A 27,171-nucleotide genomic window follows, 5' to 3' on the forward strand; every position below is an offset into this window, starting at 1 on the left:
CATGTCTCTGCTTTTCCAGGCTCTCGCCTTGATAGAGCTTTACAATGCTCCTGAGGGTCGCTATAAGCAAGATGTGTACCTGCTGCCCAAGAAGATGGGTAAGCTGCCCTTCCTTCCCCATTCTTACCAAAGTAGTTCACTGTCAGGATCTGAAGGAAGCTTGGACAGACACATGTTGGGGGAAAAAAGAAAGCATCTTATCTTTATTTCATAAAATAAGAACTAGGATTCTAGACTCCATTACAAGGTGATTTGTGTAATTTTCCACATAGGTTTTTCTAGGGAGGTCCTTGCATCTTGCTGTCATTTTGAATACCTGCTTGAGAATTATTTTATTATGCCCTATTGCATTGCATCACATTGTATATTTCGAGGCAGGGTCTCACGATGTAGTCCAGATTGGCATTGAACTCACTCCTGTTTCCTGTCTGGGATTGTTACAACATGTGCCGCCATGCCTGGCCTACCAATTGAATTTTAAAGATTTTCTCTTTTAAAGTATCATGTATACAGAAATCTCAAAGGAGGAGGAAAATATTCCTTCCAAAAGAGAATATCTCTGGCCTTTTGATATCTGGCTTATTCCAGTTCTAAAATGGTAAATAGCCCCTTCTTTTAAGGGACACTAGTTCCTGTTAAGAGTTAATTATGGCCAGATGGTGGTGGTGGTGTCTTTAAACTTGCAGGGGCAAGTGGATCTCTGTGAATTCAAGTTTAGGCTGGTCTACAAAGAACAGTACAGAATAGCCAGGGTTGTTACATAGAGAAACCCTGTCTCAAGGGGAAAAAAGGTGGGGGAAAGAAAGAGAGAGCTAATTATGTGGGCGATTGTCACAATAGAAACATAAAACTGTCTTAAATTTTTAAAAATCTTGTCTCAAGCACCTAGGTGATACAAACTCAGGGAATAAGTCATCTTTTAGCTTTGCTTCAACAACTGTTACAAGTTACTGTATTTCTGTTTAAAACAGTTTAGATGGGTCTGATGCAGTGGTCCATACCTCTAATCTCAGCCCTTGGGAGGCAGAGGCAGGAGGATCTATCTCTATGAGTTTGAGACCAGGATAGTTTACAGAGTGAGTTTCAGGACAGCTAAAGAAGAGAAACCCTGTCTCAAAAAAACTAAACAAAACCAAACAAAACAAAAACTATCATAGTTTGGAAGAGCATTTATATTCTCTTTGGATGTATAATGAAGCTGAAAAGGTAGCTATTCAGAAGCTGTAAAATTACACAGTTCTGGGCATTTTTTAAGTTATTTTCCCTAGTTCCCATGGATGTTAATTTTTCTAGAATGTAGACGTATAGTATAGTATTTCTAGTATTTTCATAACATAGTATAGATGTCAAAGCAGTACTAACCTTGAAGCTTCCATATTTAAGGCCCATGCTATCATTATTTCTATCATTTCTTTTATATCATTATTTCTATTATTTCTTTTCTCAGGAAAAAGCATCAGGGTAGAAAGTTACTGAAAGAAATATTTGGCTTTTAAAGTCACTAAACTTGAAACTAAAGGCAACCACTCCTTAGATTTGAGGACCTAAGAGCAAGCATTTGTCAATCACGTCCAAGAACTAGAACGTGTCTTCCCACTATTTAAGGCCTCACTTGAGGACGGGCAGGTAGGAGGCAAGATGCTTAGCACATGGCTTCTGTGTCCTTTCAGATGAATATGTGGCCAGCCTGCACCTGCCCACCTTTGATGCCCACCTGACAGAGCTGACGGATGAGCAGGCCAAGTACCTGGGACTCAACAAGAACGGGCCCTTCAAGCCTAATTACTACAGGTGCCTTGGGCTTCCCAGAAATCAGAGAAGGCTGGGCAGTGAAGAACTTCCTGCCGTACAGCTGATCCTTGCATCTCCTACCATATACGCTTGTTTATGTGAACTCAGAAAAATAACACATTTCCTCCAGGTCTCCTACCTCAAAATACTCTGAGATCTTCCTTAAACATTGCTATTATCCCCCCCACACACACACACATACTAGTCTTTTAAAATTACATTTTTATTTATTTTGTGAATGTGTGTATGTAGAGATAGGTGCACGTGCACATGTTGTGCATGTGGAAATCAGGTAACCCATGGGAGTAAGTTCTCCTTCTACCATGTGGGTCCTGGGGAGATCGTGAGGCTTGGTGGCAAGTGCTGCTGTCTACTGAACCTTCTTGCTGGCCCATGGTCTTCTTCACTGATATGAAAAAGAGCCACAGTTATCTGTCCTCATTGTATATGCTAGAAAAGCCTCTGTCTCCCTGTTACACCTTTGGGCAGGCTCCTTATGTTCCAGACCGACCAGCAGACAACATCCGTTTCATCTTTCTTTCTTCCTCCAGGTATTAAGTTCCTGTAACGCAAGCCAGAAAACGATTTAAGGAATAGAACCAAGCCTTTTCTCCACTATTATCCAAGGAAGAACCCAGCAAGCTGCTTCTCCAATCAGAGCTCCCCGCCGTGCTCATCCTATATGTTAGGTTATTTATTTATTAAAATCTAGAATCCTGTGCCTGTAGCCTTGGCCCAGAGTGTGGTTACTACTCCTGGGGCCTGAGAGCCGCAGGGGACAGGCCGAGAAAGGAAGGAAATGGGTAACCATTCCTAGCGCATCATTTGCATCATTGCCCATTGATGGAATTCTCAGTGATGGCCATTTTTCTTTCCAGGCTCAGGAGTTAGTTCAGGGATGCCAGACTCCTTGTTACTTAGGGTTTTCTGGAATAAATTTTCAGCAGCTGCCTTTCTCAAAACTTTGGTCCTTTCCCAGGTGAGGCCTTTTGGAAGCCACTGAATTAACAGGGCCTGAATTCTCAGTCTTGATAGTTACTATCACTGCCTTCTTTTATAAAAAGGCTAGTGAGGTAGGAGTGCTAAGGTCTTAAGCTACACCAAGAGCTCAGCTGTGCCTGTGTCTGTGCCTACTGGGATCTCTTTTCTTAACCAGAACTCTTTTCTGTCCCTGAATATTATGTCTCTTTTAATGCTTCCTGGTTCCAAGAGTAGTGTGCCTCCATGATCCTAATACCTCTGCTGTTGGCCAGGCATTTGTTTTGCTTTCTAACCCCACTAAGCACTGCTCAAGAAGTAGAGGATCAGTTCCACTGGAACCCAGAATTCTGCTTCCTTGTCATTTAACTGGATTGTTTCCTGGGAAGCCCCATCTAGACTGGCACTGTCTCAGAAAAGGAGGGCTTCATGTGGATAGTGCTTCTGAAACGTCTGCTGTTGTCGGAAACGACTTCTGCACTGAGTTGACAAAGATGTTTGCTAGAGATTTGGAGGCTTGAGACTTTGGAATGGGATCCAGCTTCACATCCTAAAGAAGCAAGTCTGTTTGTTTTCCAGGAAAGACTTGACAGCCTGGCTGCAGAAGACAGGTGACTGTCATCTGTATCCAGATGATGAAAGCTAGTTTGAGGGCTGGGGGTATATATAGCTCAGAGGTAACGCACTTGCCTGGCATGTACAAGGCTCTAGGCTCAGGCACTGGATACAAGGGAACAGGGTGGGGAGCTAACTTGATCCTTATCAGACAGACATTCATCCCTTTGGCTCTTGCCATTATTGAAAGTGAGATCTGCAATCTGATATCTCCTCTTTCTTTGCTGCTGCTGTATCTTTATGATCTGGCCTCTTCTGTTTAAGGATTCTATTTCAGAGAGTTTCTTAAGTATTATAAAATAGCTAGTAATGTAAACAGTGTGAAGTTTCTCATTCTACCCAAGCTTTAAATTTCCTTTGGAGATGGACTGACCGGTTTCAGGGTTCCACTGGGATCAATTGTTTTCAAAAATTAAAACGTGGAGTAACCCTAGGAATCCTGGGTTAAGTGAGATCCACTCATGCATCGTATTTTAAAGTCTCCTGTTTGATTCCCATATATTTCCTATATTGTTCTGCTTCAAAGTCTCCAGACCAAGGCCATTCAAACAGAAGACACACAGAATCACTAAAGCCTTCATCTAGATCTTCTCCCCTGCCTCCACCATCTCCACCATCCCTTGGTCTTGTGTATGCCCTGGAAGCTGATCTGGAAGTGTCCTTATTATTGAAGATAGGGAAGCAGAACTGGGGCAGGTGGCTGTCTGCCTTATTAGGTGGTCTACAGGCTCAGCCCAGGGCATCATCTGTAGCTATATTATTTTTTTATAAGGAAGACCATAGAGGCTGAAGATTCCACAAAGATACTCAATTCTGTTTGCCTCATCCTGATTTTTGTATTAGCTAATTGTATCACTCTCCCACTACCACCTTTGTGTTGTTGCTGTTGTTGTTGTTGTTGTTATTGTTGTTGTTTTGAAATAGTCTCACTCTGTAACCCTGACTGGCCTCAAACTCATGGCAGTCATGCCTTGGCCTCCTGAGGCATGTGCTACCAGGCCTGGCTGACTCTTTAAGTTAGGTCTCTTTAGCAAAAGATTCAGATATCTGTGCCTCATCTTACATCCAGGGCAGATTCCATTAGGCAGGGATCTGGACTTAATTTTTCATATTCATGGACCCCAAATCATAACCTGCTGATTTTCAGCAAAGCCTTGCTCTCTACAGAGCTTCCAGTGGCTGGTACTTACAGAGTACACTCTGTCAAACCATAGAGAAGGGAGCCGCATGGGTTTCTAAGTAGGTGTACTGTATCTGCCATGGTAAGGTTTTGACTATGATTTACAGGTGCCATCTATACCCTTCTCTCCAGAGACCGCTGTGTCATCAACCAAAAGTAGGGATATAAGTCAGTGGTAGGACCCTTGAGAAGCCTGTGCCCAGCCCTGGGTTGAATCCCTGGTACAGGGGCTTGTAGGGAATGCAGAAGAGAAAAGGTAGCTCAGGACTCCTATCTAGGTTCTGTCCTGTTAAAACCAAATCACTGTTCTCTCTAACCTAAGAATCAGAGCAAATCTCTTCTTAGTCCAACTCCTCCACTTAGATGCATCCTAGCTACCAGGAGGCCAGGAAAAGCAGCCCGATTAGCTCTAGGTATGTGGCCCTGGGTGGGGATACAGAATTAATCCACAAGGAAATGTGTGCTACTTCAAGGTCTTCTTGTTTTCTCCGATGGAAATGTTGTTTCCTTTTTCTTGTTAAACAGAATGCCTCTAATCCGCAGTCCTCTGCCTCCTCCCTCCCCACGTCCCTTTCCATGAGAGCACGGCTCCCTGTGGCCACACACTCCTGCAAAGCTTTTCTGCTGCTTGGCTTTTCTCTGAACAGATCTGAAATTGCTGCTCCTATGGTTTCCTCAGAATTAACTTCGTCATGGTTTAAAAAAAAATCAGAGTGCATTGTTGCATTAAGTTTTTTTAATAAAGGAAAATTATGGAAAGAAAATAGGTAACACCAGCAAATTATATATTGACAAGTCTAAACTATACATATATATATATATAAAAATACATATCTATATGAATAATCATCTAGTTCTTCCTGTCATCTCACTGAAAGGAGCGAGGCCTCCAAGGATCACCAATTCTGAGAAGCTCTTGGAAATTTTATGTCTAAGTGATTGTATTAGATCAGCAATAATAACTATGTAATCTCAAAAAATAAATAAAATATTCTTAAAACTGATCTGTGTCCTGAGACTAGCACTTGCTTCTGTGAACTCGGAATTCAGAGCTGAGAGGTATGTGGGCACCAGGTGAATAAGGTCACCTGCCATAGGACAAAGATGTGAAAAGTTGATGTCATAACTAGCAGGCATGTTTGAGTGACCATTACCCTGAGAGTCTTGTTTTATACTGAGACCCTGCTAGCAAGTACCTTGTCCCTCCCCCACCAGCCCACCTTGACACACACCACAGAACCATCACCTTGAGATGAGGACTGTGAGGTTAATTAAGATGTTTAAAAAAAAAAAAACAACTAGGTGGCTGGAGAGATGGCTCAGTGATTAAGAGCACTTCCAAAGGTCCTGAGTTCAATTACCAGCAACCACATGGTGGCTCACAACCATCCGTAATGAGATCTGGTGCCCTCTTCTGGCGTGCGGGCATACATGGAGACAGAATGTTGTATACATAATAAATAAATAAATCTTTAAAATATTCATTTAAAAAAAAACTAAACTAAAGCATGGACCTAGGTCCCCAGTGCCACTGTGCTGCCCTTCAAAAGATCTAAACGCCCAGAATCAGACAGTATCCATCCAAAGTGTGTGGGGGTAGGGGTTCAGATATCTCTAAAATCAGTAATTAGAATATGAATAATTGCCTATTCTTTCTCAGCCATTATTAGTAGGGTAATTTTCTTATAGTGTACTTGGTTGTAAACTGTGTAATGCTTTATGTTAAAGTTTTATTAGCCCATTGTATTAAAAATGCTGCTTAAAGTAGGACTGGAGAAGAAAAAAAAAACTCCATGGTTAAGAGCATTGGCTGCTCTTTCAGAGGACTCGGGTTCAATTGCCAGCACCCATATATTGGCTCACAAGCATCTTTAACTTCAGTTCCCGTTGATCCAGCACCCTCTGCTGGCACTGCATGCACATGGTGCACAGACACTTGCAGGTAATATACCCAAAAGAGAAGAAAATTACTGCCTAGAGATATTGGCACACACATTATTTCCTAACCTCCCTTTTAGGTCCCAGACTAGGGTCCTGTAGCCTCTGTTGCATTGTGTGCCACGTGGGCTTTTTAGTCGTCCTGTCTACCGAGTAGCCCCCAGAAACACGGGAATTAAAGACTTCCTGCATCTTATATTTAAGCTGTCTTAGTGCTAGGTACTGTCTATTTAATGAAGTATTTTACTTTTGTGAATTAGAGTACTTAAATGGAGAAAGGAGTTTGTTTTATCTCTAATTATTCGTGTTTGTATTATCAACCCTCCCTCTGTCAGAAGCCTGAATTTGGAAGTAAAGCTTCGGGACAAGGGAACTTGGTAATATAGTGTGTGGAGGGGGAGGAGGTGTTATTGTTTTTAAGATTTTATTTTATTTCTGTATCTGTGTGTGGGTAAGTGAATGTGAGTTCTGGTGCCTGTGGAAGCCAGTTACACACAGGTGGTTGTGAGCTGCCTGGTGTGGGTGCTGGAAACTGAACTCAGGTTCTCCGGGAGAGCAGTGAGTGCGTTCTCTTAGCCACTAGCCATCTCTAGCCCTGGGATTACAGATTTTAAGATACTGACAACATCTCAGAAAATGGAAAGGCACATAGGCCAGCCTGACAAATTATCTCTCTGGTACACTTCTGGGTGCTTCCATGGCCATTGGTGTTCACAGCTGTCACTCATTTGTTAACAAACAAGCTGAAGGGCCTACAGTTTTCAGTTGATTCAAGTTTCCTGTGACTTCATCCAGTTTTTCTGCAGACACTTCACAACAAGTTTTGAACATCTATCTGGGCTTATGTTGAGCAGATAGATGTCTGATTTTTGTTGATTTCCAGTCCACTAGGCAGAGATCACCTTCTGATTCTTTTCAATCTTCCGATTTTTAACCCATTTCTGAAAGCAAAACCAGATGGAGCTCTAGGCTCAGCAGTTGCCTTTAGAGAGGAGCCAGAGGGGACTGCCTCAGCCCCACTGCCAACGGGTCAGTCTTTGCCCTTTGCCTTGGGGGTCAGCAGAAAAAGGAAGAAAGCCTCGAAACTAGGGTCTGTGAGGATCTTACTGACGGACTAGGCTCGTCAGAGAGTCATTTCTTAACGTCAGTTCTGGAGCTCTGGCTGCTTAAGAGGAGAGGTACAGAAGAGGTAGGTCATGAACTCTTCTAATAAGAAAACCAGTGGGCTATGCTGTGGCAAGTCTGTTACACCAAAGCAGGGATAAACGAAGTGTGGGTTGTAAATCTTAATGTAGATTGTACATTTTTAAAAAAATATTTATTTATTTATTATGTATACAATATTCTGTCTGTGTGTCTGCCTGCAGGCCAGAAGAGGGCATCAGATCTCATTTCAGATGGTTGTGAGCCACCATGTGGTTGCTGGGAATTGAACTCAGGACCTCTGGAAGAGCAGGCAATGCTCTTAACCGCTGAGCCATCTCTCCAGCCCCTAGATTGTACATTTTTAAGAATTTAACAAATTAGGCCCTTAAAAAAAATTCAAAATCAAATAGTTTGTGCCTTGGAGCCAAAGATTTTCTTGGAAATTCACATGAGTTTATTTGCAAAGTCAAGGGATTGCAAAAGGAGGTTTTGCTCCCCAGGGGACATATTGCAATTTTTAAAGACATTTTTGGTTGTAATAACTAAGGGGAAAGTACTACTGGCATATTTCAGGGGCAGCCAAAAGTTCTGCTGAACAGCTTAAAATGTAGGGGACATTCCCCCATAATAAATGATTTTTTTTCTGTACAAAATGTCAACAGCACATAGATTGTGAACCCCTGTATTAAACACAAAAACGTGGCATGCCAAAGCCAGTGAAGAACCAGGTGTGGTGCACATCTGTAACCCCAGCACTCTAAACAGGAAGGTCAGGAGTTCAAGGTCATCCTCAGTTAAACCATATTTGAAACCAGCCTGACTCAAGAAAAAAAAAAAAAGCACAATGAGGTTGGTCCTCCAAAGGAGCTACACCCACAGTGGAGTGGGAGTGGGGATAGAAGATTGGGGGTGCTAGTGAGATGTTGGGGACCAAGAAAGGTACTCAGAAATTTCCAAGGAATGAAGTCTCTATCAGTGCTCCTCCTGCCACCCTGCCAACTAACAGAAAGGTAAGGTAGAAAGAGAGTGAGGGTTCTGAGAAGGCTCACTGGGTTAAGAGCACAGGCTGCTCTTGCAGAGGACCTGAGTTCAGTTCCTAGGGTCGAGATGGTAGCTCCCAATTCCAGTTCCAGGAGATCCAACTCCTCCGCTTGCCTCTGTGGGCACCAGGAAGGCATGTGGTGCACAGATATACATAATAGGCGAAACACTCATATACATAAATAATATATTTAAAAAAAACAAATGGGTTAAAATGTGTACGTTGTCTCATGGCTGTAATCTCAATACTCGAGAGAGAAAGCAGGATGGCCATGAGTTAGAGGCCAAACTAGACTCCATGGTCTATCCTGGGCTACAATATGAGACCATATCTAAAAAGAATAGGATTGCCCCTAAGATATAGGAAAGGAGAGATAATTGCATTGTTTGAGGAGAATAAAAATACCACAGTTTGGGATCTCAGCAAAGTCGTTTTGACAGCCATATGCTTGAATGAAGTAAGGAGGGTTTAAAAAAAAAAAAGTCTTTCTAGAGGAGAAAGGGTCATAAGTGGAATCTGAAAGAGCAGCAACTGTGCTAGCTAGCTTCGTGTGAACTGGACAGAAAGCTAGAGTCATTTTGGAAGATAGAACCTCAACTGAGAAAAAGCCCCCAGTGATTGACCTGTGGACAAGCTTATGGGGCAGTTTCTTTATTGGTGGTTGCTGTGGGAGGGGCTCGCTCACTGTGGGCACTGACACCACTGAGCAAGTGGTCCTGAGTTGTATAAAAAAGCAGGCTGAACAAGCTGTGAGGAGCACGTCAGTAAGCAGCATTCCTCCATGGTTTTCTCTTCAGCTCCTGCTCTGGCTCCCCTCAGTAATGGACTGTAAGCTGTCAGACAGAATAAATCCCCTCCTACCCAAGTTGCTTCTGGTCATGGTGTTTTATCACAGCAATTGAAACGCCAAGACTATTAAACCAAGAGAATGGGTTTCTTCCACAGAGCAGCACACTTACAACACTAAGACAAGACGCAATATAATACTTTGGGAACCCCATGGCGTTCTCTGTGCTTACAAGTTTCCTTAAAAAATCCATTCAGTAAAAAATGGATTCGTGAAAATAGCCTGTCAGGAAAAAGGTGTAGTACTTGGGCGGGGGGCAAAAACAAACAAGCAAACAAAACATCTAATGCGGTGCTTGGCATAGCCCCCAACTCAATGATCCCTTCACCGCCCATGGTCTTCCCAAACAAAGCAATAGGTTAGGGTGGCGATTTGTTCCTTTCCCTTCGCTTTAGCCTTTGTCAAACCAGATCTGCCTATCTAATTCAGGAGAGGGCAGTACTCACAGTCTTCAACTCTCCGTTACCTTGAGCAATTAGGGTGCAGGGGTTTTTATCTTTCTTAATTTAAATATTTATTGTTTGTATGTGTGGGAATAGGGGGGACACCGCGGAGTACTTGTTGAGGTCTAAGGACAACTTTCAGCAATCCCTTTTCTTCTTCCACCATATGGGGACCCGGGGATCGAACTCAAGGCTTAGATTAGAACCAAGTGTCTTTACCCACTGAGCCTTCTCGCCCGCCCAGAGATTGCTCTAGAGAGGGGAAGGAAAGAGCAGCGGATGAGCGTAGGTGCTTGCCAACTATTCGCACCACGAGAAAGGTGCTGGCATAGCTGGGGACAGATGACAGGCAGTAGCACCTCAAGGGCGGCAAGGATTTCAGTAACGTCCCTCCCTACAATTCCCATTCTCCCGGCTTCCAGAGCATAAGTTAGTGGTGTGGTGGCTCAGGCTATCCCAAAGAGCCAAGCCCTTCTCTGCGACAAAGCGGGATATGAGAGGCGTGCAGCAGCCAGGATTGGGGAGAGGGGGGGGTTGTCCCGGTCTGTGGAACCGTAGACTGCAGTGGAACCGGGGCGGAGACTAAGGCTCGCCGGGAAAGGCCGCTATGTGGGACCCGACAGCGCTGAAAGGAGCAGGCTGCGCGGAGCTAAGCTGCCCGAGCTCAGGATCCAGAACTCGAGAGGCGGAGCCAGGAGCCAACCTCCAGCAAAGTGCAGTAGAAAAGCCTGGGGTGTGAGGGGGAAATATTCCTTGAAAGAGCCCCAACCTCGGCCTGACTGATCAGCCAATCGCAATACGGGGCGGGGCCTCAGGGAGTAGTCACAGCCAATAGGAGCTGAGGGGGCGGGGCCTGGGTCCGGGCGCGCGCTGTGGCTGGGTCGCCCCGGGCAGAGATCGCGGAGCTGCTGTAGGGAGCCGCGGAGCTGAGCGGTTGGAGGGAACTGGCCCAGCATGGACGACCCCGCGGCGCCCGGGGCCGCCGGCTCACCCGCTAATGACAACGGCAACAACGGCAACGGTGGCAAAGGGAAACTGGGTGCGCCCAAGGGCCGGGAAGCGTTCCGCAGCCAGCGACGGGAGTCGGAGGTGAGGAACCCGGAGACGTCCCCGGCCGGGAAGCGGCGGCTGAGGTGACGCGGCCCACAGCCCGGTCCCTTCCCGCTGCGGGTGGCCGGCTTTCCAGCCCTGTTGCCTGCGGTTTCCCTAACCCGCGCGAAGAGAGTAACAGATACTTTGCAGATACTTGATAGCTGTCGCCGGGTGATTTTCGGACCCCGATCTGCTGATGGGGAACCCCCGTGCAGAGGTGCTGGGACCGTCCGGAGGGATGGGAGCCCCAGCCCGGCCGCGGGAGGGAAGGATGGGCAGGCGAGCAGCGCGTCTCCCGCTCCAGACTGCAGCAACTGGCTCTGGACTGGACCAGACCGGACTGGAGCACCTGCTTGCCCTCGCTATCTTCTGATCTCGGGGTGATGGAGGTGCCTGAGGGAGCTTCTTCCGCGGAGGTCTCGCCCCTGTCTAGGAGGATTAAGAGACGTGGTTCAAGCTGGGGTAGAACCAGAGCGGCATTTGGGTGCAGCTGTCCCAGGTGCAGCTAAGGGGGTTGGCTATTTGGATATTTTCCTCCTCTAAATTTAAAAAAAAAACTAACTAGGACAATGAAAGGACTGAATTATTATCACCCCCCCACACACACACACACACCCTTATCCAGCCAGTTTCCATCTATTAGCCAAGAGCAAAACTGCATTGGGGGGGAGGGGACGGACCGACGCCTCAGGGGGACAAAATGTCTTACGCGGGGCTGTGGAGGTCATTTGGCTTAGCCCTTATTTTATCTGATTTCATCTTAGTTTAGTTATTTGAGACAGCTCAGGGCAAAGCCATTGACAACAGAGTTTCATTTCCCCTGGCTGGGCTTGAACTCACTGTGTTAGCTGAGGAGAGCCTCGAACTCCTCCCCGATCTTCTTGCTTCTACTTCCCAAATTCTGGGATTACAGTATGCGCCACCAAAGTGAGCCCAACCCTTTCATTTTACTATGCAAAAGACACAGGGCTAGGATGTGGCACAGTGATGGAGTGTTTGCCTAGCTAGAGTGCTCAAGGTGCTAAATTTGATCCTTAGCACCATAAAAAGAGGCCGGGAAGGGGTGTGTGTGAGTCATTTAGGGAGTAAAAGAGATAAAACCAACCTTCCTGACATCAGACACCTAGCAAAGTGAGTGGCCAAGACCACCAAGTTCAGAGTCTGTCAGGCCAGTTTTTTTTTAATTTTTATTTCAGTGCTACCATTTATTTTCTTTGTTGCAAATTATCTAACCTATCAGAGCTCCAGTTTCTTCTTCTCTAAAATGGGGTTAACACTATAAATAATTGAACATAAAGTGCTTATCACAGTTCACATAATTAATTGGTCAGTACTTCTAACTCATCATTCTCATTAACTGGCAGAGGGAGTCCTATAAATCAAGTTCATGATGCTTTGTCTGAATAATACATCACAGTTTCCAACATGATTTATTTGTCTATTCTGGTTATTTGTTGTAAAGAGGGCTCACAAAATTAAGCATGTTTACTACCACTGAACCCCCCCCCAGCTCTTGTTTTCTTAAAGGTAAAAGGGGGAGGGTTGCCCCTAGAGTCACCATCTTGCACAGCCAAGGTTTCCTTGCTAGTTTTCTTTTAGAAGAACCATGTCCCACCTTCCCCAAGAGAGACATTGGTTGTTTCTGTTTTGGCTTTTCTTTTCTTTTCTTTTTTTTTTTCCCCATTGGAGGAAGAGATGGCTCATGGTTTCAGAGGTCTTTCATGGTGGGGAGGGCCTGGTGAAGGAGAGCTGTTCACATGTGGCCCCACAAAGTAGAGGAAGTTCAAATATTTTCAGGAGATAACAATGAAGTTATTAGGTGCTAATGACATGTCAGTGAGCTAGCATTCGAGAATGGGTAGGGAGACAGACAATATGCAAATAAGGTGGCTGCAGAGTGCTCCTTTGGATCGCCCTTCTGAAGTAATGACCCTCACCTATCACAGCTTCCGGCAGGAAAAGGCTCTCCTAGGACTTTGCTTCTGCCAGTGAGTTCAGTGTGATACCCAGAGTTTTCCTGTCGCTGCTGTTTACCTGCTGCATTTCTGCAGCTGCATTCTTCATGCTTGGAAATGAACAACTGTGGTCATCATCTCTGGGCTCACTGCCTCCAAAAAGTCATGCTGCAAAAATGAGGTGGTTTTTGTTGTTGTTGTTGTTTGTTTTTGGTTTTTGCCTTCCAGTGCATAGGATATTTTTGTCAGTCGGTCCCATACCATCTTTGCAGTGCCCGGATCTGCTTTTCTTTCCTCTTTACTTTCCAGTAGAGGGCAGTTCTTAGGGAAGATAGTTTTCTTTTCTAGGGCTTCTGAAAAAAAAAAATTGCTAGAAGAGAATTACAATGGACACAAATCAAGAGAGCTATATATGCTAAGAGCCTTTCTTGTACTTAATTAATCCTACAATAACCCTCTGAAGAGAGTCTTATTGTCCTCATTTTATGGATGAATAAACTGAGCATTTTCCAACAATAATTACTGATTCCAATGGAATGTCCTACATGTGAATTCAATTCTGACACTAATTCCCCGGGGTTAGTGCATACACAAGATTGTCCCTACTTCAGAGGCCAGCCACAAGTGAGGTTCCTAGATTGTATACATTTCTTCTTGGCAAACTGAAAACCCCTTTCAAGTTGGATTGATGGTTTGCTAGAATGACTGAACTCAGGAATGTATATACTTAAGAATCTGATTTTTAAATAAAAGCTACAAATCATAAACAACTAAATAGAAGAGATTCATAAGACAAGATATGGGTTTGGATTGGTTCGGAGATTCTATACCCTCTCTAAGGGTCACCACCCTCTTAGTACAGCCATTTTTTTCATCAGCACCAAACTGCAAATCATTGTGTCAGGAATGCTGTCACACACACACACACACACACACACACACACACACACACACACCCTCTCTTTCTGTGCAGTTGGATATGTACATGTATGTGCACATGTGTGCAGGCCAAGGGGACATCTCAAGTGTCATTCCTGAGCCATTCACCTCGATTTTTTGAGACAGTCTTTCACTAGTGAGGAGCTAGTCCAAGCTGGCCAGGATGGTTGACCCAACACTGGGAATACAAACATGTACTCATGGGTTCTAAGAACTGTCGGCACCTCGGGCTTACATAACAAGCACTTAACTGACTGACCAAACTAGCTCCTTAGTCCCTGTTTCAGGATTTTCATATGAAGCATGATGGGGTCAATTAAATCCTTGGCCTTGCAACTGAGCTCAATCTGTGGTCCACACACCACCATCATAAGAGCACTGATTATTAGCTTCAAAGCATTCTTTTTTTTTTTTCTGGTAGAGCCAATCCTTACTTAGAACTATGTAAGGGTCCACTATGAGTTATCAGTAACATTAATTCTGGTATAGTTAATGGGATCTTGAGTAACATACAACACGATCAGACTGTTCTAAGGAACACTGTGCTAGGAACCAAGGACAAAGACCAAATATTTATTTAATATTATACTGAGGTACAGAGAAGCAAACTTGACCATGATTACATAATATGTGACAAGACCAAGATTAAAATTGTATTTATTTTTGCTTTGATTTTTGAGACAGGATCTCACTATGTAGTTCTGGCAGACCTGGAATTCACTATGTAGACCAGCTGACCTCAAATGCACAAAGATCCCCCTGCCTCTACCTCCTGAGTACTAGGATTAAAGACTTGTGCAATCGGGTCTAGCAAAACCCAGAATTTCAAAAATTCACATAGGGCCTACCACAGTGACTCATACCAGAAATCCCGCACTTGGAAGGCTGAGGCAGAAGGATTGTCCTTTGAGTTCAGTCAGTCTGAAGTACATAGTGAGTTCTGGGGCATCCTGGCCTGTAGAACTAGAACTAGACCCTGTCTCAAAGAAACTGAAATATCTAGGGATGCAGCACATTTGGTAAGGTGCTTGCTTAGCATGTACAAAGCCCTGCATTTAATCCCAGCAACTCATACACTAGGTGGTGGCACATGTCTGCAATCCCAGCATTGTCTATATAAACAGAGTTTATATAAAAGTATAATAAAAGGAATCTGAAGAGGTTAGAAAGTGAGAGTATTAAAATATTTTAAAGTGGATTATACATACAACATCATAGGAAATTTAGTATTTGATGCAACTTGGAATATAGATGCTACCTTATTTATACTAACTGGATAATTAGTTGTTGAATGTTAGAGCTCCAAACCTTTTTCTTTTTTCTTTTTCTATCTTTCTTTAAGTATCTGAGGAATCTTCATATACTTATGAAGCATGAGACACATTTAGTGGGCTAATAACAGAACTTGGGCCAGAATTCCGTTCTCATCTTTTGGTTTTTGCTTATCTTTGTTCCTAGACATGACCTAGACGTTCCTCTTGTCCCTATTTCATGTAGATTAGAAATAGGCCTAGATCGTTACTTTTTTTTTTTTTTTTTTTTTGCTTTTAGTTGGTTATGGTTTTGTGAGGAAAAGTCCTATGCAGTCCAGACTGGCCTCAAACTCACCATGTAGCTGAGTGCTGGGCCTGCAGGTGTGTGCCACCATACTCTGTTTATGGGGGTACTGCCGATCAAATGTGGGGCTTGATGCATGCTAGCTGAACATCCCACCAACTAAACAACATCCCCAGCCCAGGCTGATCTTAAGCATGAACCCTCCTGCCTCTGCCTCCAGAATGGAACATCCTATGCATATGTTATTATGCCTTGCCTCAGATGGCAGCTTTTATTCCAGTCTGTAGTCTGTCCTTTACCTGGACTTGCTGATACTAGATAGCAATCTCCAGTCCTTCCCTGCACTGGGCTTCAGATTTTGGTTTGAAAGAAGAGATTGACTCTCAAATGAAAGGGCCAATTAGGGCTTTCTAGATGCCTCTCTGATCTGACCTTGGCCTCCAAGAGGGAAAAGGGTAGAAATAGGGTATTCTTTCTTTGACAACCCCTTTTCCCATTAATGAGAACTTTCTCTTCTATAGGGCTCTGTGGACTGCCCTACTCTGGAATTTGAATATGGAGATGCAGATGGGCATGCAGCAGAGCTGTCAGGTATGAATAGACTACGGGTCAGGGGTGAATGGAAACGTGGTGGGGAAGGCAGCGGCCTGTTAGCCCCGACAGCGTCTCTGGTCTTAGCCAGAGCTACTGAACAAGGGCTGTTATCGCTATATCCTTCCCGCAACCAATAACGAATGTCCCTTTACAGTGCATTTTCCTTGATGATAGTACTCCTCATTTGCTCAGTCTCGTCCTCTTTCCTAGTTATTCTTTCCCTTTTATTCTTTTTATTTTATGTGCATCAGTGTTTTTCCTACATGTATGTCTGTGTGAGGAATTACAGACAGTTGTGAGCTGCCATGTGGATGCTGGGAATTGAACCCGGGTCCTCTGGAAAAGCAGTCAGTGCTCTTAAGCACTGAGCCATTTCTCTGGCCTCTGGCCTTTTTGCTGCACTCTCAAATATCAAATCAGTTCTCTCCACTTCCACTATTCACCCCTCTCGTCCTGTAATCCATGTATTTGTGTGCCTATTTTCTCTGCCACCCTTTCTTTATCCCATTCTCTCTCCTTTGTCTACCTTCATTTTCCTTCCTTTCCCCAACCCTTGTCCTTATTGACATTCCAGCCACAGCTGAAGGAGATTGTAGGTAAGTGGCTGGCTGAGTAAGGCTGGGCATCACCTGCATCAGTCACAGTCAAGCTCTGCCGCAGATATCTGTGAGCTGGGGTTGAGTGATCCCATTCCTTATTCAATTCTGGGCTGCTTCTCCCTGTCTAGAATTTTAGATAGGGCAAGCGTGATCTTTCACATTAAGGGCCTCCATGTTACACGTGCTGTGAATTCTTAGTTATTAATAAATGAGCTTTGGGTGGAGATGGTGTGAAAGTTAAATATTCTGTCACATGGAAATGACACTTTGAGACATGCTTTTTCAGATAAAAAGACAAACATTTTTGCAGAAGTTCTGGTGAATAAGCCCAGGGAATAAATTTTGCAATGAGTGACAGAAATAGCTAGGTTTAATAATGAACAAAGGATTGGAATATAGAATGTGAACACGTGTAGAGAGAGATAAACAAAGAAGAGATGACTAACCTGAAAGAGAAGTAGACAAAGAATATAAACTTACAGAAAAGAAAGTCAGAAAGTCAGTAAATATTTGAAGGGCCGTGCATGAGGCTCTCTGTTGGATCCACAGCACCAGAGAAGAAAGTGTGTGTGTTTGTGTATGTGTGTGTATCTGATGTTCAAGTTTATTAGTTAATGAAGAAAGTGAATTTTTTAAAAACAGGATATTATTTCACAATCATCAGACTACAAACTTTGAAGACAGGCAAGATGGCTCAGCAGGTAAGGCCACTTACCACCAAGCCTCATGACCTGAGTTTCAACCTCGGACCCATATGGTGGTGGAAGAAGAGAACTGACACCCACAAGCTATTGTCTGACTTCTATATGTGCAGTATGGCACGCATATGCACATACCCATACACACAAAGTTGGTGAAGGACTAGTAAGCATGTTTCTACACTGCTAAGGGGTAGCAGTATGAAGGTGCAGAGTATAAAATTGGAAAGCAATTAGGTCATATCTAATAAAATTGAAGATGTGCACATATTATGAATCCAGTAATTTTATCTCTAGATGTATTTTCTAAAGAACTTTATCCTTGAGCACAAAAAAGCATTTATTTCAGCCTTGTGTTTAATTATGAAAAGTTGAGAACAACCTAAAAGCCCTATCTGCAAGGGACTAGATAAACTAGTGTGTAATCATTGTCTACATATGACCATTGATATAATTGATTTGTATTAACATATTTCAGTATGAATAATACTCAAAACAAAGTTGAGGCAAAGAAGCAGTGGCAAAAAGAATTTATACAATTTATGAGAATGTTAAGATTAAAAATAAAACAGTATCACAGATATATTGTTTAAATTTAGATTCATTTTACTTACTGTGTGTAAATGTTTTGCCTGCATGCATGTATATGTGTACTATGTGTGTGATCTGAATGTGGGAATAAGGATAGTTGTGAGCTAACACATGGATGCTGGGAATTGAACCTGGTCCTCTGCAAGAGTTACAAGTGCTGTTAACTGCTAGGCCACCTCTCCAGCCCTGGTATATTGTTTATGGACATACATATGTAGTACAAATCTAAAAGTGAGCATGTGAGGAATGAATGCCAAATTCATGGTAGTAGTTATTTCCCAAGGAAGGAATAACACTGGAGAGTAGTCTGAGCACATATGACAAATGTTACATTGGTTTAGTCTGAGTAGAAGATTCATGACTATCTTAAATATATTTTATAATTATCTATATATGAAATTTCATTATCTAACATTTTAAAGATAAGGACAAAGTTCACCACTGTTTACATTCCTGACTAGGCGTTCCTGATTTTTCTGATCTAAATAAATACATGCACATATACTCACATTTCCATTAACAAATTAATGATTGGCATATTTAAGATTCAAAGTTGAGATTTGTTTCTGGCTGTCCCCAGATTTGAGACACAAGATTTAAGAGTTTTAACTTCCAAGTAGTTCTCAATCTTTAACTAGTTGGCTGGAATGTACGTACATTTCTATTACTTCATGACATAGGTGGATTAGGTTTTGAGATAATGTTTGATTTTAAATCATCTTCTGTGAAATGAGGGTGCAGAGTGAATGTTTTGGTGCTGGAGGGGCAGGGAACATTGTTACCTTGTTTTATAGTCAGAGGCTGCAATCAGTAAGGTTAGGTTTTCATGAACATGAAATCTTTTGTCCACCTTAGGTGCTCACATGATTTGCCCCCTCATCTGCCCAGGTTCCATATGTAGGAACCTAAATTTCTGTACCTTTCAAGGAAACTCAGCATAGAGAAAACAAACTGGCTCCCAACCAGCATGCTGTTTTTGGTGGTTTTTTGTTTGTTTGTTTGGTTGGTTGGTTGGTTAGTTTTGTTTTGTTTTGTTTTTTTCTAGCACTTGTCCTGGCTTCCTAAACAGCACAGATCTTTCCTCTAAGATACCAAGTTGTGTTGACTTTCTCTTCCCTAAAGATGGTATAGCTCTAACCTGGGTTGGCAGAACTGAGTGGATTGCAGCCCTAAGAAACAGAAATGATGGCATTAAACCCTCTGTACTCCAGCCCTCCCCCTGGCCCTTACCAAATGTCGAAGGCTGTCTTCCTTCTCTGCTGCCAGCCATCTGGCAGGAGGACAGGTTTGATAGTTTAATCACCCAGGGACACACATGCTATTTTTAGCTGTTCTGAAAGGGAGGAACTGGCTCTAGATTGAATTGGACACAAGAATGTGTTGGACCCTTCAGCTCCCTCGAGCGATCCTCTCTACTCCAGATTCTTCGTGGGGTTTCTAAATGTGACTCTGTTTTGTCTTCCTGCTACAGAACTGTATAGCTATACAGAGAACCTGGAATTCACCACAAACAGGAGGTGCTTTGAAGAGGATTTCAGAGCTCAAGGTGGTGCTGCATCCCTGTTCACAGAAGCATGCTATTCCCTCCATGATGCCCCAGTCTGATCTAGTAAAAGGCTAAACCAAAGTTTTTTGATTCTTCATCCCCTTCACAACACATACCCTTCATTTCTTGCATATAGAACACAGACGTCCTTATACAGAGAAGGTGAAACCAAGAAAAGTAGAGGGATGGCTCAGCAAGGCTGAACTAACATCCTACAGCCTGATGGAATCGTATACCTAACCTAGTCCTTAACGTTTAGCTTCTGTCTCTCACTCCGCTCCCTGCCAGCAGTAGTTCTATATGCCCTCACCGCAATCCCTTCAGCTCTGTTTCCTTACTTTCTCAGTGGCAATCTAATTTTTAATTCAACAAATGTGCAGTTGTGTGAGTATGTGTTGTATCAGAGATGCAGGAGGCTGAGCTGGAAGTAATTTGCAGCGTCTACAATAAGGTGCATAGTCTGGTAGCAGGCGGAGAGTGTGTAGCACACAAGTAGCCAAGGCCCGGAGGAGAATTTGAAATGTCACAGTAAAGCAGAAGAGTGTTTAGGGCAGAGCTTTTGGTTTGGGCGTGAGTGTGGAAGGGTCCTCTTGGACTGGGCCTGTAGGATGACCAGGCGCTGGATATGGATGGAGACAGAGGGACTTCTTGAGGAAAGGCTGAGAGTAGAATTTACTGTGTGGACAAAGGTGGGAATGGTAACAATGTGGGGACAGAGTAGGCTCAGATTAGGACTTTTAGGTCCTTTTCCTATACATCCCTTATGTTTTCCTAGTTAAATAAGGAAAGCTTGGGGTAATAACGTAGCTTACTGGTAGAGCTTGCCTAGTGTGTGAAAGGCCCGGGGTTCAATCTTCAATGTCACCAAAAACAAAAAAACAAAACAAAACAAAAAAAGAATCCAAAACTTTTAAATAAGAAAAGGTTTTGAAGAAGAGAATCTTTTGGGAACTGAGAACAGAGGTGGACGTATTATCAGGGCCTTCTCCAGGAAGAAGTGGCAGTAATCAACATCGGCTGTATGGCTTTCTATCCCTAGTGCAAGATGCTAAGGAATGGCTGGAGTTGGAAGAAGATGCCCAAAAGACCTACGTGATGGGGCTTCTGGACCGACTGGAGGTGGTCAGTAGGCAGCAACGGCTTAAGGTGGCCCGGGCTGTTCTCTATCTAGCCCAAGGTAAGTGTTTATTTTTGCTGATTTGATAAGGGTGGAAACTAGGGAGGTCACTGGATAAAGCAGACCTTACTGGGAAAGCAAGGTGCCTTACAACACAGTGACAGGTCTTCCCATGTTAGAAGTAGATCAAGAGATAGCATTGGATACTGTTCTGGATCTTGTGATATGCCTCTATCTTACCACGCACATCAGGTTCTTCCTTTTTTTTTTCTTTTTGAAAACAGGGTTTCACTTTGTAGCTCTGGCTAGTCTCAAACTCACAGAGATTCATCTGCCTCTCCCTCACAAATGCTAGGATTAAAGATGTGTGCTACCATGCCTGGCCCTCTTTTCTTTTCTTTCATTTCCTCTGAGAACAATTGTGAACTCTTGAGCCTCCTGCCTCTACCTCCTAAATTAGGATTACAGACATAAGCCATCATACCCGGTGCCTGTCAGGACTTCTTCGTGAATTTTCCCCCTCTAATCTGGGCTCTATGTGTGTATGAAGATTGGCAGGAGAGCCCACACAGGGAGAGCTGATGATGTACCACCAACAGAGTTAACACAGACATTGCTTTCATCAGCTGTGCCCTGGCACCAGCACTGAGATTTCTCATTGGCATTTTGAAGATTCAGGCCAACGTAGCAGCAGGAGGGGATGCTGGGAGTAATTTGGAGATAACCAGAACTAAATGAGATGAGTTGGGGAAAGCTTCCCAGAAGAAACCTGTTAGCCACGTGTTGGAAGGAACACTGAATATAGTCTTGCTAGAGTAATGAAAATAAGCTCTAAGATCATGCATGTGAGGATTTCTGGCAAACCAACAGATTGGGAATTAAACTGTAAGAAAACAAACAAAAAAGAACAGTAAATGGGAAGAAAAGACTAGGAAAGGGAAGATTGCAGTAAATAAGGTGGTACTTCTGAATCGCTCAGGTCTGATGCTCTAACCAACTTCCAGCTGCCAATACAAGGATCCTTTTCCTTAAGGTCTTTGTCTGCAACCCACATTGGGCAGTCGGGAAGCGGGAAGAATTCATATATTCAGTCCTCATAAAAATGACTAACAAGATTGAGAAGATAATCTTGATTATCTCTCTCTTGGGAGAGATAACTCTGAGTTGTGTGTTTTGTATTGTTTCTTTCCTCCCTATTCCCCCTGTTTCTCTTCTGAAGATCCATTCCCAAATGGACTATACACACTTGAATCCTTATCTGGAAACCTACTTCTCAGCGGGTGATTTATAACTCACTTACCTGGGAGACTTTCTCCACTGGCTCACTCATCTAAGGAAGTTCTCATGGACTCTGCCCAAACTCTATAAGTCTCATTAGTCTGTAAAGTATTAGGACAAATTTAAATCATGTGGCAGGGTAGAAAGAACTGGGATAGCTGTCCCCTCCCAATTACAGCAACTGTCTGATCCTCTAGGTACTTTCGGGGAATGTGACTCAGAGGTTGATGTGCTACACTGGTCCAGATACAACTGCTTCCTGCTCTATCAGATGGGGACCTTCTCGGCCTTCCTGGAGCTCCTCCACATGGAAATCGAGTGAGAAGCTTTAGGGGAGGGCGGGCAGAAGCTTTCCTCAAGAAAGGATTCACTCATCAGTGGATCCCCCTGCGGGAGCTGAGTCCACTCACATCTCCCCTCCACACTCACTGGCAGTTTCCCCTACCAGCTTCCTTTCCGGATACTGTGTTCTTCTGCCTGAGTTACAATCCTGGGCTTCACAGGCCTAGCCTGGTTTGATTACTTTTTTAATCTAAGCAACTTTTCAGCTAAGCCTAAACGTTGTCTGGAATTAATAAAGGAAACTCTTTCCATCATAAGCTCAACACACAAAGAACTGACCAATTTCTGTCAATGTGCCTAAGTCTTCCCCTTGTGAGCTGTGCGGCCTTATCTGCTGCTACTGCACTGGACCTTCTTTCTCTTGTGCCTGCCATCCCAGAGTTTTAGATACATTGAAGTCTGTTTATTATTTATCAGAGACTACTTGGTATCTGTTTTGTATTCAGCACAGGGTAAGCATTGTGGGGAATCACAGGAGAAATTGATATCACAGACCCTATATTTTCCTGTCTTCACCATAGCTGAGGATTTACTGTGGTAGCAAGGGAATTCTGTGTGTTCCTATTTCATTGTGGATGCATAACCAGGGAATGGCGGGGGTTTGTGTGACGAGTGAGTGAGAGCACAGGAAGGAAAGAGGCCTTATGGGTTCCTGTTCTTTCCTTCCTCTCCGTGGCAGCAACAGCCAGGCCTCTAGTAGTGCCCTTCGGAAACCAGCTGTCTCCATTGCTGACAGCACTGAGCTCAGGTGAGTGAGGGCAACCATGGGCTTTGGACAGAGGGGTGATTAGCACAGGTTACCCTTTTGCCAAATCCCGGGTGAGTGAGAAGTTACCTTCTAACTAATCTGATCTGATCAGGCGCGCACTGATGTCACCCTTGATGTCTGTAGCTATTCCTGGCTTGGGAATCTCTTACGATCCTTTGTGACTCCAGGGTGCTGCTGAGCGTCATGTACCTAATGGTGGAAAATATCCGCCTGGAACGAGAAATAGACCCCCGTGGGTGGAGGACAGCCCGAGAGACTTTCCGAACTGAACTAAGTAAGACGTGGCACTTGAGGAGGGTGGGTATAGAGTACTGAGGGCGGACGGGAAGCAGAGTATCTGCCCAACGGAGGAGAGCAGTTCTATTCTGTTCTTTTTCTTTTTAAAATTAGCATATTTTCTTTTTTTAAGACAGATATATTTTATGGGACATGAGGGCTGGGTGTGATTGCACCCCTGTGTGTCTTAGTTTCCCTGGTTAGAATGAGGATAATCATTTCTCTCCCATTTTATCATGAATCCCATATTGGGGGAAAAAGTTGAATTGCCATAAAACTGAACTTTGTTCTAATATAAGTTGAAGTGGTCGTCTGAGAGGGATAAGATGTGAAAGCATTTAAAAAATATATTTATTAATGTAAATAAGAAAAGAATGAAGTGTGGCCCACGAAATACCTTGATTCCTTTAACTAGAAAGCCACATCATTACTATTACTTCCTTCCTATTTGGTATGACCCTGGAAGCATTGCCTTAATAACTTCTGGGGTGGGGGCAGACTCTTTTACCACAAGAGCCTCAATCTGGTCCTCTGAGGGAATTCCCTCAGGAAGGATGCTCACCATGCTTCCTTCTCAAGACAGAGTGCTCTAGAAGCTTACAGGAGAGATGAGTGCCTTCCTTAGTATGCGCCAATTCATGAATCTAGGGCAGGATGTCAGCTACTCCTGTAACATGTGGGTCGGACGTTGGGCACCATTCTGTAACATGAGGGCTGGGCTCGTTGAGGTTTTTGTCCTGCCCGGTTCCCGCAGTCATTTAATCCCAAAGAAATCATGCAGAGAGGTCTATGATAGGTTATAAACTGATTGGTCCATTAACTCAGGCTTCTTATTAGCTCTTGTAGCTTATATTAACCCATTATTCTTATCTATGTTAGCCACATGGCTCAGTACCTTTTTTAGCGGGCAGGTCACATCCTGCTTCTCTGGTGGTCTGGGCAGGACTGGCAGAGAGAGCTTCCTGCTTCCCAGAATACTCCTGTTCTCTTTGTTCCACCTCTACTTCCTGTCTGGTTTTTCTGCCTATACTTCCTGCCTGGCCAATCAGCATTTATTTAAAGCATGATTGACAGAATACAGACAATTATCCCTCACCACTTCCCCCTCTTTTTTTCTTTAAACAAAGGAAAATACCCATAGTCCATTTTGGGGGAATGTGGGCATGGTATTTTAGGCTACTTTTTGTTGGTTGGGGGTGTTGATAATTTTATGGGACCCTAAAGGAAATTTAGAATTGTGATCAAGTCCTTACTGGTGTATTCTGTGAGTCTTGATCATCTCAGGCAGCAGTCTTGAATCTGTTTTGGATGTAGAACTCAGACATCCAGGCCATCTGGTTTTTTAGGTGTTCTTTCTTGACCAAACCTGTTGTTTTTTTTTTTTTAACTCAGAATGAATTACAGGCCAGGCGACCGGGAGTCGGGCAGCCAGGACCAAAAGTAGGCCCACTCCTCCCTCCTACATACTTCATCTCTTTCTCTTAATTCTCTTTGTATCTCAGGCTTTTCCACGCATAACGAAGAGCCTTTTGCCCTCCTGCTCTTTTCCATGGTTACCAAATTCTGCAGTGGCATGGCCCCTCACTTTCCAATAAAGAAGGTTCTGCTTCTGCTCTGGAAGGTGGTTATGGTGAGTGACTGATCTCCGTTCCTATCTCACCTGATCAGAGCTAGGCAGCAGAATAGGCCAGCTGTTAGCCCAGCTGAGAGAAACAAAAGGCCCACTAGAGTCTGTTTGCTCTGTATATCAGAGTTCTGTTTCTATTGAATGAATCTCTCGGATGCTACTCCATGAGCTGATGATGTCAACGGCACCTTTCCCTAAAAGAACTGAGGTTTCATAGAAAGAACCCTAGCTGAGTGCTGGGAATCTGACTCTGTTCATACCAGTGAACCTTGGACAGCCCTGGGCCTGTTTCTGTAGCTATGAAATATTAAGATTAGTGCATGCCTTTTCTTCTGATAGAGGAAGGGTGTCCTTACAAGTATATAGTTAATAATGTGTTATTTATTATTTAATCTGACCCTTTACCCCATAGTCTCTCTCTGGCTCCCATCCCATAGGGCTGGGGGACAACATACCCTCTTAGTGGGCCTCGTAGGGTGAGCCACCTCTTGATTACAGAGGAAACTATGTGACCCTAGGACATAATAACATCTGAATGTGCTCCCTAAGATTGATTGTGCCGAGGAGAGTGGCACATGGTTGCAAAACCAGCACTCGACAGACTGAGGCTGATTGAAGTTTAATCTTCAAATAAACCAGCTTGACCACACATTGAGACCCTGCTCAAGAAGCAAAGCAAAGGGAGGATTGCTTCCTATTTATTTTTAATTTTTTTCAGTGGAGCCCCCTCTCTTCTAATGTTTAGATTTGTTTCTGGCCCTGAGTCAGTAAATAATGCTGTGTTCTATTCTGACCCTAGAGATCCTCAGACTGAAGTAGTGACAATGTTTATTTCTTCAGCTTTTCTCTTTCCTTATTCAAGAGACATTGTGAGGAAATTGGAAGCTGTGGTTCCTTCCTTCTGTCCGTGTTTCTTTGACTTTGTTTCTGACTGCCCTCCCTTCCCCTCTCTTCTCTTCCTCCTTTTATCATAACAAATTTTTTGAAATTTCAATAAAATTACATCATTTTTCCCTTTCCTTTTCCTCTAACACCTTCCGTGAACTCACTGTTGCTCCTCGTTCTCTCTGAAATCCATGACCTCTTTTTCTTTAGTTATAGTTACACACACACACACACACACACACACACAAAACATGCTCAGGGCTGACCAGCTGGCATTGGATAACCTTCCTTTTCCTTTTTACTCTTTAGTTTACACTTGGTGGATTTGAGCATCTGCAGGCTCTCAAAATACAGAAGCGTGCAGAGTTGGGCCTGCCTCCACTTGCTGAGGACAGTATCCAGGTCGTAAAGAGCATGCGTGCTGCCTCCCCGCCTTCTTACACTCTTGATCTGGGGGAATCTCAGCTGGCCCCTCCACCCTCCAAGCTGCGGGGCCGCCGTGGTTCTCGAAGGGTATGGACCAAGCATATGGTAGTATTGGGGGATTGACTGGTCAAAAATCAAGATCCTAAGATGCTATGGATGTGATAGGAAAGGGCAGTAAATGACCATCTCAGGTTGGCCCTGTAGCCAAGGTGGCCCCTGGCCATGTATTCATCTGAACCTCAGTAACTAGACTTGCTTAGCCTCCTAAATATGGGTTATGTTAGAATTCTGAGAGTAGGGACCCTGAAAAGAGCACCTAGCAAACCCACATGTCTATCATGAGTCACTTACCATTTTCTTGGCAGCAAAAAGTTTTATTTTGAGCCACCGTATTCCTTCTGGCCTAGGACACAAGCTTACACTTGTGAGATGGCTGGTTAGGGTTCTAGGTCATGTATATTACTGAGAAAACCTAAGTAAGTTACATTGGGCCACGGCCATATTTGTATGAACTCACCTGCCTGACTTCCCAGAGTTTACCAATTAAAGGTGATGGAGCCACACAAGCCAGTCTAAATTGTAGGCAGTATTTTTTTAAGACCTTTCATGTTTCATAAAGTAATGCTTACTCATTGTAGAAAATTTGGAACAAATATAAAAATGTGATGAAGAGAGAAAAATCACCCACCAGCTTAACAACCAGAGGCAGTGACTGTTAACTTTTTGGCCTATTTCTGTCCGATCTTTTTTCTTTATGCAATAAGATTTAGCATTCTAAACTCACTGGCAGCAAGCTTCTGTCATCTTCTTCTTCAGTCAGCCAGCTGGTGTGTGCTGACAGAAAGCAAACTAATTGAATGTTCACCTAAGCAGAGCATAATTAGGAAGGAAAGTCTGGGT

General features: G+C 43.7%; 2 protein-coding genes across 7 annotated transcripts in view; both read left to right on the forward strand.

Moving 5' to 3' along the window:
• The window catches only part of Ahcyl2 (adenosylhomocysteinase like 2), a 169,728-nt gene extending 164,160 nt beyond the window's left edge, over positions 1-5,568 (forward strand). For all 6 annotated transcript variants that reach the window (XM_085683643.2, XM_085683644.2, XM_085683646.2 and 3 more), the window contains exons 15-17: positions 20-98; positions 1,671-1,791; positions 2,343-5,568. In XM_085683643.2, the coding sequence (XP_085539769.1) occupies positions 20-98; positions 1,671-1,791; positions 2,343-2,349 (207 nt within the window). In that variant the 3' untranslated portion in view covers positions 2,350-5,568. The remainder of the gene's footprint in view (positions 1-19; positions 99-1,670; positions 1,792-2,342) is intronic.
• Positions 5,569-10,875: 5,307 nt separating this feature from the next.
• The window catches only part of Strip2 (striatin interacting protein 2), a 42,421-nt gene continuing 26,125 nt past the window's right edge, over positions 10,876-27,171 (forward strand). The window contains exons 1-9 of the mRNA XM_085683909.2: positions 10,876-11,069; positions 16,045-16,114; positions 19,477-19,551; positions 20,591-20,728; positions 22,144-22,264; positions 22,968-23,036; positions 23,225-23,331; positions 24,836-24,963; positions 26,155-26,358. Coding sequence (XP_085540035.1) covers positions 10,935-11,069; positions 16,045-16,114; positions 19,477-19,551; positions 20,591-20,728; positions 22,144-22,264; positions 22,968-23,036; positions 23,225-23,331; positions 24,836-24,963; positions 26,155-26,358 — 1,047 coding nt within the window. The 5' untranslated portion in view covers positions 10,876-10,934. The remainder of the gene's footprint in view (positions 11,070-16,044; positions 16,115-19,476; positions 19,552-20,590; positions 20,729-22,143; positions 22,265-22,967; positions 23,037-23,224; positions 23,332-24,835; positions 24,964-26,154; positions 26,359-27,171) is intronic.

This window comes from Myodes glareolus, chromosome 25, assembly GCF_982192425.1.
Source record: "Myodes glareolus chromosome 25, mMyoGla1.1, whole genome shotgun sequence".
Lineage (NCBI taxonomy): Eukaryota > Metazoa > Chordata > Mammalia > Rodentia > Cricetidae > Myodes > Myodes glareolus.